The 13,844-nt window shown below is 48.5% G+C and overlaps 1 protein-coding gene across 5 annotated transcripts in view; it reads right to left on the reverse strand.

Moving 5' to 3' along the window:
- MGAT4D (MGAT4 family member D) overlaps positions 1-13,844 on the reverse strand; it is a 480,101-nt gene that overhangs the window by 205,629 nt on the left and 260,628 nt on the right. For all 5 annotated transcript variants that reach the window (XR_010177447.1, XR_010177448.1, XR_010177446.1 and 2 more), the window contains one exon: positions 1,101-1,215. Coding sequence is in view for 2 of the 5 variants with exons in the window: in XM_063920377.1 (XP_063776447.1) it covers positions 1,101-1,215 (115 nt within the window). In the remaining 3 variants the exon portion in view is untranslated. The remainder of the gene's footprint in view (positions 1-1,100; positions 1,216-13,844) is intronic.

Raw genomic sequence — 13,844 nt, forward strand, 5'->3', positions numbered from 1 at the left:
TATTTTGTGACCATCTAGAGAAACATCATTAATGTGATTATTTGTCTATGAGAAATGGGTGATAGAATAACATAATAATGAGCACATCTATTAGGCAAATCTTGTCTGACTCCTTTAGCATCTATAGAAAGTGGGGTTTGCACATTATACACAAGGCAAAATATATTTTTACATCCTATTTTTTACAGAATGATTCTCTCCAGTCTGCTTTCTAACATTATTATGCTTTAAAACTAGAAATAGTTTCCCCCTCTAGTCTACTTTCTGATGCTGCCATTGCCTCCTAGTCTGCTATGTGACCGTACAATTGCCTCCTTGTCTGCTTTCTGACCATACCATTGCCTCCTAGTCTGGTTTCCAATTGTAATTAGCCTTGGATGGAGATCAAGTGGATGGAGATTATTTATTTAGTTAACAGTTTCTTATATAGCGCAGCAAATTCTGTTGCGCTTTACAATTGGAAATAACAATGATATAACAAAACAATGAGATAAAGCCAATCAACTCCTAACCGCCATGTCACAGGCTGGGTTTAAAAAAAATGACAGAAGCGGATTGGCTGGTACTTTATCTCTGTCCACTTTACCTCCATCAAAGGCATAGTAAATAGACCCTAGTCCACTATCTGACCGTTAAATTGCCTCCAAGTCTGCTGCCTGACCATACCATTGCATCCTAGTCTGGTTTCCAATTGTACAATTGCCTCCTAGTCTGCTATTTATCGTACCATTGCTCTCTAGACTGCTTTCTGACTAGACCCTCAACTGGTTCTTTACCTTTTCCCTGTGTTCTACTATGCAACTAATAATGCTGCCAAATGTTTCCTTGTTCCATACATTATGATCCTTGAACTTATATTTGCCCTCCATGGTGCCACAAAGCAAACATCAGTACACATGTTTAGGAAAAGCAAACCTAGTACAACAATCTGCGTTGTTAAACAGTGAAATATTCGGATAATTCTCATAACAGATTATTGAAAGTTATGCATGTATAAATACTGTGGAAAACGTACTTTTATTGTGCACTGCCTGTCTCATTATCCTTTGGTGTACCAGTGCCACATAGAAGTCTTCTATGTACAAACAGCAAGCACTTACCAATAAATCCCAGCTGTGAAAACTCCAGTATCAGCCAGTCATCAGTGGCCTGCTGCATAGCAAAATCCTTCAAGGGCTGGAAAAACTGTGGCTTGGCAACAATGTCATCTTCCAACTGCAGGTGTAAAATCAGCTGGTCAGTAACACACTGTACAATAGGAATCAATTTACGATGCAGCAAACACACACTATTTACACTGAACCACTTAATTATTGTATAAAAGTCAAAATAACCAATAATTCTGGCACAAATGAAGACCTTAAGATACTATAAAACAATATAGATCTCCTCTTTGTGGACTTTGAAACAAACTTTATTGTTGTACCACATTAATCTGAAAAAATAAGATTTTAAACCTACCGGTAAACCTTTTTCTCGTAGTCCGTAGAGGATGCTGGGGACTCCATAAGGACCATGAGGAATAGACGAGCTCCACAGGAGACATGGGCACTAAAAAGAACTTTAGGTATGGGTGAGCACTGGCTCCTCCCTCTATTCCCCTCCTCCAGACCTCAGTTAGAGAAACTGTGCCCAGAGGAGACGGACAGTACGAGGAAAGGATTTTGTAAATCCAAGGGCAAGATTCATACCAGCCACACCATTCACACCGTATAACATGGGATATACGAACCAGTCAACAGTATGAAACAAAACCAGTATCAGTCCAAAACTGATCCAACTGAAACATAACCCTTATGTAAGCAACAACTATATACAAGTCCTGCAGGATGTTGTCCGCACAGGGACAGGCGCCCAGCATCCTCTACGGACTACGAGAAAAAGATTTACCGGTAGGTTTAAAATCTTATTTTCTCTTACGTCCTAGAGGATGCTGGGGACTCCGTAAGGACCATGGGGATTATACAAAGCTCCAAAACGGGTGGGAGAGTGCGGACGACTCTGCAGCACCGAATGAGCAAACATTAGGTCCTCATCGGCCAGGGTATCAAACTTGTAGAATTTTGCAAAAAAGTGTTTGAACCCGACCAAGTCGCGGCTCGGTAAAGTTGTAATGCCGAGCCGCCCAAGAAGAGCCCACCTTCCTAGTGGAATGGGCCTTAACCAAATTCGGTAACGGCAATCCAGCCGTAGAATGAGCCTGCTGAATCGTGTTACAGATCCAGCGAGCAATAGTCTGTTTAGACGCAGGAGCACCAACCTTGTTGGCTGCATACAGGATAAACAGAGCCTCTGTTTTCCTAACCCGAGCCGTTCTGGCCACATAAATTTTCAATGTTCTGACCACATCTAGGGACTCGGAATCCTCCACGTCCCTTGTAGCCACAGGCACCACAATAGGTTGGTTCATATGAAAAGAAGAAACCACCTTAGGCAAAAATTGGGGACGAGTCCGCAACTCGGCTCTATCCACATGGAAAATCAGATAAGGGCTTTTGTGAGACAAAGCCGCCAACTCTGACACTCGCCGTGCCGAAGCTAAGGCCAATAACATGACCACTTTCCAAGTAAGATACTTCAACTCAACTGTTTGAAGCGGTTCAAACCAGTGAGACTTAAGGAACCGTAACACCACGTTAAGGTCCCATGGTGCCACTGGAGGCACAAAAGGAGGCTGGATATGCAGCACCCCTTTCACGAAAGTCTGGACTTCTGGAAGAGAAGCCAATTCCTTTTGAAAGAAAATGGATAAGGCCGAAATCTGAACCTTAATGGAGCCTAACTTTAGGCCCAAATTCACTCCTGTTTGCAGGAAGTGAAGAAAACGGCCCAGATGGAACTCTTCCGGAGGAGCAGTCTTGGCTTCGCACCAAGACACATACTTCCTCCAGATACGGTGATAATGTTTCGATGTCACCTCCTTCCTAGCCTTTATCAGAGTAGGAATGACCTCCTCCGGAATGCCCTTCTCCGCTAGGATCCTGCGTTCAACCGCCATGCCGTCAAACGCAGTCGTGGTAAGTCTTGGAACAGACAGGGCTCTTGTTGTAACAGGTCTTCCCTGAGAGGAAGAGGCCACGGATCTTCTGAGAGCATTTCCTGTAGATCCGGATACCAGGCCCTTCGAGGCCAATCTGGAACGATGAGAATCGCCTGAACCCCTCTTCGTCTTATGATTCTCAGTATCTTTGAGATGAGAGGAAGAGGAGGAAACACATAGACCGACTGTAACACCCACGGTGTCACCAGTGCGTCCACTGCAATCGCCTGAGGGTCCCTTGACCTGGCGCAATATCTTGGAAGTTTCTTGTTGAGGCGTGAAGCCATCATGTCTATTTGAGGCAGACCCCACTGACTTGCAATCTCTGCGAAGACTTCCTGATGAAGTCCCCACTCTCCTGGATGGAGATCGTGTCTGCTGAGGAAGTCTGCTTCCCAATTGTCTACGCCTGGAATGAAGACTGCTGTCAGAGCGCTTACATGACTCTCCGCCCATCGAAGAATGTTTGAGGCTTCTGCCATTGCCACTCTGCTCCTTGTGCCGCCTTGGCGGTTTACATGAGCCACCGCTGTGATGTTGTCTGACTGAATCAGAACCGGCAGACCTTGAAGTAAGGTCTGCGCCTGACGAAGGCCGTTGTATATGGCCCTTAATTCCAGAATGTTGATGTGTAGACAAGCCTCCTGGCTTGACCACAGACCCTGGAAGTTTCTTCCCTGTGTGACTGCTCCCCATCCTCGGAGACTCGCGTCCGTGGTCACACGAACCCAGTCCTGGATTCCAAACCTGCGACCCTCTAAAAGGTGAGCACTCTGCAGCCACCACAGGAGAGATACCCTGGCCCTGGGGGACAGGCGGATCATCTGATGAATCTGTAGATGTGACCCGGACCACTTGTCCAGAAGGTCCCACTGAAAGGTTCTGGCATGAAACCTGCCGAATGGAATGGCCTCGTAAGACGCCACCATTTCCCCAGCACTCGCGTGCAGTGATGTACTGACACCCTGTCTGGCTTCAACAGGTCCCTGACCAAGTCCCGCAGTTCCTGGGCCTTTTCTGTCGGGAGAAAGACCCTCTTTTGTTCCGTGTCCAGAATCATGCCTAAGAAAGGCAATCTGGTTGTTGGAACTAACGGTGACTTTGGCTGGTTTAGAATCCAACCGTGTTGTTGTAACACCCTCAGGGAGAGTGATACTTTGACCAGCAACTGTTCTCTCGATCTCGCTTTTATCAGGAGATCGTCCAAGTAAGGGATAATTGTGACCCCCTGCTTGCGCAGGAGCACCATCATCTCCGCCATTAATTTGGTAAAAATTCTCGGAGCCGTGGAAAGCCCAAACGGCAACGTCTGAAATTGGTAGTGACAATCCTCCACCACAAATCTCAGGAACGCCTGATTAGGTCGATAAATGGGGACATGAAGGTATGCATCCTGGTGTCTAGAGACACCATATAATCTCCCCCTTTCAGACTTGCAATGACCGCCCTGAGCGACTCCATCTTGAACTTGAACCTCTTTAAGTATAGGTTTAAGGATTTTAAATTTAGAATGGGTCTGACCGAACCGTCCGGTTTCGGGACCACAAACAGGGCTGAGTAATAGCCCATCCCCTGCTGCAGCAGGGGAACCTTGACCACCACTTGTTGAAGACACAATTTTTGAATTGCTGCTAAAACTATCTCCCTCTCTGAGGAAGAAGTCGGCAGTGCCGATTTGAAAAACCGGCGAAGAGGCACCTCTTCGAATTCCAGCTTGTACCCCTGGGAAACAAATGTCTATTGCCCAGGGATCCACCTGAGAGTGAACCCAGACTTGGCTGAAAAGACGAAGACGTGCCCCCACTGGAGCGGACTCCCCCAGCGGAGGCCCAGCGTCATGCAGTGGATTTAGTAGAAGCCAGGGAGGACTTCTGTTCCTGGGAACTGGCTGTAGCTAGCAGCTTTTTCCCCTTGCCCTTACCTCTGGCAAGAAAGGAAGATCCCCGAGCTCTCTTGGATTTATGCGGCCGAAAGGACTGCATCTGATAATGTGGCGCTTTCTTAGGCTGTGAGGAAACATAAGGTAAAAAAGTTGATTTACCAGCAGTAGCTGTGGAAACTAGGTCCGCGAGACCTTCCCCAAACAACTCCTCACCCTTGTACGGCAAAACCTCCATATGCCGTTTTGAGCCGGCATCACCCGACCACTGTCTGGTCAGTTCCCGCCTGGCAGAAATCGCCATAGCGTTTGCTCTGGACCCCAGTATGCCTATATCCCTTTGAGCCTCTCTCATATAAAGGACCGCATCCTTAATATGTCCCAGGGTCAATAAAATAGTTTCCTTATCTATCGTATCCATATCAGCAGATAAGGTATCGGTCCACGCTAGTACAGCGCTACAAATCCAAGCCGACGCTATCGCCGGTCTGAGTAATGTACCGGTATGTGTGTAAATTGACTTCAAGGTAGTTTCCTGCTTGCGGTCAGCAGGATCCCAGAGGGCCGCTGTATCCTGAGACGGCAGCTCCACCTTTTTGGAAAGGCACGTCAACGCCTTGTCCACCCTTGGGGAGGATTCCCACCGTATCCTGTCCTTGATAGGGAAAGGATACGCCATAAGAATCCTTTTGGGAATCTGCAGCTTCTTATTTGGAGTTTCCCAAGCACTTTCAAATAACTCATTTAATTCAAAAGAAGGTGGAAAAGTAACCTCAGGCTTCTTTTCTTTAAACATGTGGATTTTAGGATTAGGCACCGCGGGGTCATCTATAATATGCAGCACATCCTTTATAGCAATAATCATATAATGAATACTCTTTGCCAATTTTGGCTGCAACCTCGCATCATCATAATCGACACGAGTCAGACTCTGTGTCGGTATCTGTGTCAACTAACCGAGAAAGCGGCCGCTTTTGAGACCCAGAAGGTCCCTGTGACATAGGGAAAGGCAGGGTATGACCCTATGTGTTGTCCCTGGACTCTGCTTTGTCCAAACGTTTGTGCAATAAATTCACATTTGCATTTAAAATATTCCACATATCCATCCAGTCACGTGTCGGCGTTGCCGACGGCGACACCACACTCATGCGCTCCACCTCCTCCCTAGGAGAGCCTTCCGCTTCAGACATGCCGACACGCACGTACTGACACACCACACACTCAGGGAAAGCTCTATCTGGAGACAGTTCCCCCACAAGGCCCTTTGGAGAGACAGAGGGAGAGTATGCCAGCACACACCCAGCGCCAATAATCTTGGGAAAAAGAGAAATATTACCCAGATACAGCGCTATTCACTGCGCCCAATTATGTGTGGCCCCCCCTTCTTTAAAACCCTCCGTCACCGGTGATCAGCAGGGGAGAGTCCGGGGAGCCAGCTTCTCAGCGTGTGCTTGAGGAGAAAATGGCGCTGGTGAGTGCTGAGGGAGAAGCCCCGCCCCCTCAGTGGCGGGCTTCAGTCCCGCTCTTTCTTTAAACTAGCGGGGGCTCTGAAATAATATCAAACCGAGTAATGATATTCCTAAAAGCCAGTGCTGAGGTCTACATTGCAGCCCAGAGCGCCCCCCCCCCCGTGCCCTGCACCCCACAGTGTGCGGTGTGTGTTGTGGGAGCAATGGCGCGCAGCGTTACCTCTCCGAAGCTCTGAAGTCTTCTGCCTTCCTATACTCACCCAGCTTCTATCTTCCGGCTCTGCGAGGAGGACAGCGGCGCGGCTCCGGGACGAACCGCTAGGGAAGACCTGCGTTCTGACTCCCTCTGGAGCTAATGGTGTCCAGTAGCCTAAGAAGCAGAGCCTAACATTTAAGTAGGTCTGCTTCTCTCTCCTCAGTCCCACGATGCAGGGAGCCTGTTGCCAGCAGGTCTCCCTGAAAATAAAAAACCTAACAAAATACTTTCTTTTCAAGAAGCTCAGGAGAGTCTCCTCTGGGCACAGTATTAAACTGAGGTCTGGAGGAGGGGCATAGAGGGAGGAGCCAGTGCACACCCATACCTAAAGTTCTTTTTAGTGCCCATGTCTCCTGTGGAGCTCGTCTATTCCCCATGGTCCTTACGGAGTCCCCAGCATCCTCTAGGACATAAGAGAAAAAATAAGATTTTACTTACCGATAAATCTATTTCTTGTAGTCCGTAGTGGATGCTGGGACTCCGTCAGGACCATGGGGATTAGCGGCTCCGCAGGAGACAGGGCACAAAAATAAAAAGCTTTAGGACTAGGTGGTGTGCACTGGCTCCTCCCCCTATGACCCTCCTCCAAGCCTCAGTTAGGATACTGTGCCCGTACGAGCGTACACAATAAGGAAGGATTTTGAATCCCGGGTAAGACTCATACCAGCCACACCAATCACACCGTACAACCTGTGATCTGAACCCAGTTAACAGTATGACAAACGTAGGAGCCTCTGAACAGACGGCTCACAACAATAACAACCCAATTTTTTTGTAACAATAACTATGTACAAGTATTGCAGACAATCCGCACTTGGGATGGGCGCCCAGCATCCACTACGGACTACGAGAAATAGATTTATCGGTAAGTAAAATCTTATTTTCTCTGACGTCCTAGTGGATGCTGGGACTCCGTCAAGACCATGGGGATTATACCAAAGCTCCCAAACGGGCGGGAGAGTGCGGATGACTCTGCAGCACCGAATGAGAGAACTCCAGGTCCTCTTTAGCCAGGGTATCAAATTTGTAGAATTTTACAAACGTGTTCTCCCCCGACCACGTAGCTGCTCGGCAGAGTTGTAATGCCGAGACCCGTCGGGCAGCCGCCCAAGATGAGCCCACCTTCCTTGTGGAATGGGCCTTGATAGATTTAGGCTGTGGCAGGCCTGCCACAGAATGTGCAAGTTGAATTGTGCTACAAATCCAACGAGCAATCGTCTGCTTAGAAGCAGGAGCACCCAGCTTGTTGGGTGCATACAGTATAAACAGCGAGTCAGATTTTCTGACTCCAGCCGTCCTTGAAATATATATTTTCAATGCCCTGACAACGTCCAGCAACTTGGAATCCTCCAAATCGCTAGTAGCCGCAGGCACCACAATAGGCTGGTTCAGGTGAAACGCTGAAACCACCTTAGGCAGAAACTGAGGACGCGTCCGCAGTTCTGCCCTGTCCGAATGGAAAATCAGATATGGGCTTTTATACGATAAAGCCGCCAATTCTGACACTCTCCTGGCTGAAGCCAGGGCCAGTAGCATGGTTACTTTCCATGTAAGATATTTCAAATCCACCGATTTGAGTGGCTCAAACCAATGGGATTTGAGAAAATCCAAAACTACATTAAGATCCCACGGAGCCACTGGGGGCACAACCGGGGGCTGTATATGTAGTACTCCATTTACAAAAGTCTGGACTTCAGGAACTGAAGCCAATTCTTTCTGGAAGAAAATTGACAGGGCCGAAATTTGAACCTTAATGGACCCTAATTTGAGGCCCATAGACAATCCTGTTTGCAGGAAATGTAGGAATCGACCCAGTTGAAATTCCTCCGTCGGGGCCTTCCTGGCCTCACACCACGCAACATATTTTCTCCAAATGCGGTGATAATGTTGTGCAGTCACCTCCTTCCTGGCTTTTACCAGGGTAGGGATGACCTCTTCCGGAATGCCTTTTTCCCTTAGAATTCGGCGTTCAACCGCCATGCCGTCAAACGCAGCCGCGGTAAGTCTTGGAATAGACACGGTCCTTGCTGAAGCAGGTCCCGTCTTAGAGGTAGAGGCCACGGATCTTCCGTGAGCATCTCCTGAAGTTCCGGGTACCAAGTTCTTCTTGGCCAATCCGGAGCCACGAGTATCGTTCTTACTCCCCTTTGCCGTATAATTCTCAGTACTTTTGGTATGAGAGGCAGAGGAGGAAACACATACACTGACTGGAACACCCACGGTGTTACCAGAGCGTCCACAGCTATTGCCTGAGGGTCTCTTGACCTGGCGCAATACCTGTCCAGTTTTTTGTTGAGGCGGGACGCCATCATATCCACCTTTGGTTTTTCCCAACGGTTCACAATCATGTGGAAGACTTCTGGATGAAGTCCCCACTCTCCCGGGTGTAGATCGTGTCTGCTGAGGAAGTCCGCTTCCCAGTTGTCCACTCCCGGAATGAACACTGCTGACAGTGCTATCACATGATCTTCCGCCCAGCGAAGAATCCTTGCAGCTTCTGCCATTGCCCTCCTGCTTCTTGTGCCGCCCTGTCTGTTTACGTGGGCGACTGCCGTGATGTTGTCCGACTGGATCAACACCGGCTGACCCTGAAGCAGGGGTTTTGCCAGGCTTAGAGCATTGTAAATCGCTCTTAGCTCCAGTATATTTATGTGAAGAGACATCTCCAGGCTTGACCACACTCCCTGGAAGTTTCTTCCCTGTGTGACCGCTCCCCAGCCTCTCAGACTGGCATCCGTGGTCACCAGGACCCAGTCCTGTATGCCGAATCTGCGGCCCTCTAACAGATGAGCACTCTGCAACCACCACAGAAGAGACACCCTTGTCCGTGGAGACAAAGTTATCCGCTGATGCATCTGCAGATGCGATCCGGACCATTTGTCCAGCAGATCCCACTGAAAAGTTCGTGCGTGGAATCTGCCGAATGGAATCGCTTCGTAAGAAGCCACCATTTTTCCCAGGACTCTTGTGCATTGATGCACAGACACTTTTCCTGGTTTTAGGAGGTTCCTGACAAGTTCGGATAACTCCCTGGCTTTCTTCCGGAAGAAACACCTTTTTCTGAACCGTGTCCAGAATCATTCCCAGGAACAGCAGACGTGTCGTCGGGGTCAATTGAGATTTTGGAAAATTCAGAATCCACCCGTGCTGTTGCAGCACTACTTGGGTTAGTGCTACTACGTCCTCCAGCTGTTCTCTGGACTTTGCCCTTATCAGGAGATCGTCCAAGTAAGGGATAATTAATACGCCTTTTCTTCGCAGAAGAAACATCATTTCGGCCATTACCTTGGTAAAGACCCGAGGTGCCGTGGACAATCCAAACGGCAGCGTCTGAAACTGATAATGACAGTTTTGCACCACGAACCTGAGGTACCCTTGATGTGAAGGGCAAATTGGGACATGCAGGTAAGCATCATTGATGTCCAGGGACACCATAAAGTCCCCTTCTTCCAGATTCGCTATCACTGCTCTGAGTGACTCCATCTTGAACTTGAATTTTTGTATGTACAGGTTCAAAGATTTCAGATTTAGAATAGGTCTTACCGAGCCGTCCGGCTTCGGTACCACAAATAGTGTGGAATAATACCCCTTTCCCTGTTGTAGGAGGGGTACCTTGACTATCACCTGCTGAGAATACAGCTTGTGAATGGCTTCCAATACCGTCGCCCTGTCTGAGGGAGACGTTGGCAGAGCAGACTTTAGGAACCGGCGAGGGGGAGACTTCTCGAATTCCAACCTGTAACCCTGAGATACTACCTGCAGGATCCAGGGGTCCACCTGTGAGTGAGCCCACTGTGCGCTGAAATTCTTGAGTCGACCCCCCACCGCCCCTGAGTCCGCTTGTAAAGCCCCAACGTCATGCTGAGGGCTTTGCAGAAGCCGGGGAGGGCTTCTGCTCCTGGGAGGGAGCTGCTTGGTGCACTCTCTTACCCTTTCCTTTGCCTCGGGGCAGATATGACTGTCCTTTTGCCCGCTTGTTCTTATAGGAACGAAAGGACTGCGGCTGAAAAGACGGTGTCTTTTTCTGTTGGGAGGGGACCTGAGGTAAAAAGGTGGATTTCCCGGCTGTTGCCGTGGCCACCAAATCCGATAGACCGACCCCAAATAATTCCTCCCCTTTATACGGCAATACTTCCATATGCCGTTTGGAATCCGCATCACCTGACCACTGTCGCGTCCATAAACTTCTTCTGGCAGATATGGACATCGCACTTACTCTCGATGCCAGAGTGCAAATATCCCTCTGAGCATCTCGCATATAAAGAAAAGCATCCTTTAATTGCTCTATAGTCAATAAAATACTGTCCCTATCCAGGGTATCAATATTTTCAGTCAGGGAATCCGACCAAACCACCCCAGCACTGCACATCCATGCTGAGGCGATGGCTGGTCGCAGTATAACACCAGTATGAGTGTATATACTTTTCAGGGTAGTTTCCAGCCTCCTATCAGCTGGATCCTTGAGGGCGGCCGTTTCAGGAGACGGTAACGCCACTTGTTTTGATAAGCGTGTGAGTGCCTTATCCACCCTAGGGGGTGTTTCCCAGCGCGCCCTAACCTCTGGCGGGAAAGGATATAATGCCAATAACTTCTTTGAAATTAGCAGTTTTCTATCGGGGTTAACCCACGCTTCATCACACACTTCATTCAATTCCTCTGATTCAGGAAAAACTACAGGTAGTTTTTTCAGACCCCACATAATACCCCTTTTTGTGGTACTTGCAGTATCAGAGATATGCAAAGCCTCCTTCATTGCCGTGATCATATAACGTGTGGCCCTACTGGAAAATACGTTTGTTTCTCCACCGTCGACACTAGAATCGGTGTCCGTGTCTGGGTCTGTGTCGACCGACTAAGGTAAAGGGCGTTTTACAGCCCCTGACGGTGTCTGAGACGCCTGGACAGGTACTAACTGGTTTGCCGGCCGTCTCATGTCGTCAACTGATTTTTGTAACGTGCTGACATTATCACGTAATTCCATAAACAAAGCCATCCATTCCGGTGTCGACTCCCTAGGGGGTGACATCACCATTACCGGCAATTGCTCCGCCTCCACACCAACATCGTCCTCATACATGTCGACACACACGTACCGACACACAGCAGACACACAGGGAATGCTCTTATCGAAGACAGGACCCCACTAGCCCTTTGGGGAGACAGAGGGAGAGTTTGCCAGCACACACCCAAGCGCTATAAATATATAGGAACAACCCTACAGAAGTGTTGTTTCCTTTATAGCAGCTTAATATATCAATATCGCCAAAAAAGTGCCCCCCCTCTCTGATTTTTTACCCTGTTTCTGTAGTGCAGCGCAGGGGAGAGTCCTGGGAGCCTTCCTCGCAGCGGAGCTGTGCAGGAAAATGGCGCTGTGTGCTGAGGAGATAGGCCCCGCCCCCTATTTCGGCGGGCTCTTCTCCCGGTGTTTGTGAGACCTGGCAGGGGTTAAATACATCCATATAGCCCCAGGGGCTATATGTGATGTATTTTTAGCCAGAACAAGGTATTATCATTGCTGCCCAGGGCGCCCCCCCCCAGCGCCCTGCACCCTCAGTGACCGCTGGTGTGAAGTGTGCTGACAACAATGGCGCACAGCTGCAGTGCTGTGCGCTACCTCATGAAGACTGAAAAGTCTTCTGCCGCCGGTTTCTGGACCTCTTCACTTTTCGGCATCTGCAAGGGGGTCGGCGGCGCGGCTCCGGGACCGGACTCCATGGCTGGGCCTGTGTTCGATCCCTCTGGAGCTAATGGTGTCCAGTAGCCTAAGAAGCCAATCCATCCTGCACGCAGGTGAGTTCACTTCTTCTCCCCTAAGTCCCTCGTTGCAGTGAGCCTGTTGCCAGCAGGACTCACTGAAAATAAAAAACCTAATAACTTTTTCTAAGCAGCTCTTTAGGAGAGCCACCTAGATTGCACCCTGCTCGGACGGGCACAAAAACCTAACTGAGGCTTGGAGGAGGGTCATAGGGGGAGGAGCCAGTGCACACCACCTAGTCCTAAAGCTTTTATTTTTGTGCCCTGTCTCCTGCGGAGCCGCTAATCCCCATGGTCCTGACGGAGTCCCAGCATCCACTAGGACGTCAGAGAAATAAATAAATAAATAAATAAACAAAACTAAAGTCAAAAGGTAGCATGGAGAAATAGAATTGCCAAACACAGTCTGTCTGGCTATTTATATAGTAAATCTAAACATACAGAACATATGCCTTAATCTGGCAACCCTTTCTTCCCTTACATAATGGCTGTCCTCCTGGAATATTACAAGTCTACAACATGGCCTGCTGAAAGCTTAAATGTTTGACAGAAACAACCAGGAATTCACAATCACCCAAAGTAGCTAAATTCGGTCATGGACTAATTATATATTGTGTCTAAACTGGCTTGACTCTTATTTGACACACCTAGACAAATATATAGTTCCCGGACTATATAGCCAATAGAGTAGGGGTGGGCAACGTGCAGCCCGCAAAACCGAATCTACCTGGCCCCGCTGTCTCACACCAGTGTGCAATGACAAGCGGCCCGACTGGCTGAGCCGCTCGTCATTGCGCTACATAGCTCCCAGACGCGGTGCCGCAGAGGAAATCCCGGTCACGTCACAGGGTCTGCTGACCGGGATTTCCACAGCGGGCAGCGGGAATCTGGCAGCAGATCATCTGGGCAGCGGATCTGCCACTGTGTAAAAAAGGTAAAGGGTTCTATGGAAACTTTAAATGACTCCTTTATTGATTCGTGGGGGGGGGGGGGGAGGGGGGAAAGAGGAGAGGGAGGGAGATTAGGGACTGCTATACGGGTTTAGGGGAGGGGGGGGGAAAGAGGTGTTGGGTATGCTATATGGGTGGGGGGGGGGGGGGTAGAGACTGCTATATGGGTCCGGGGGGGAGGGGGGGAAGCTAGTAACTGTGCCCAGGGAGAGACAGGAGCTGTGAATACCAGTATTACACAGGATGCTGTTTGTTTTCAGCACTGTTTTTTATTTATTTATTTATTTATTATATGTTTTTTTTAGACATTTTGTATTTCCCTACAAAAAAAAACTACATATGTAATGTATATTGTGGTGTATGTTTTATATATATATATATATATATATATATATATATATATATATACAAAAGAACAAATGAGGAGCGCAGAGTATAAGTAAAACAGTTGTAAGCATTTAATTGGCTTGGGTCCCGAGCCAGGGATCGGTTGATG

This window comes from Pseudophryne corroboree, chromosome 1, assembly GCF_028390025.1.
Source record: "Pseudophryne corroboree isolate aPseCor3 chromosome 1, aPseCor3.hap2, whole genome shotgun sequence".
NCBI classification, from domain to species: Eukaryota; Metazoa; Chordata; class Amphibia; order Anura; family Myobatrachidae; genus Pseudophryne; species Pseudophryne corroboree.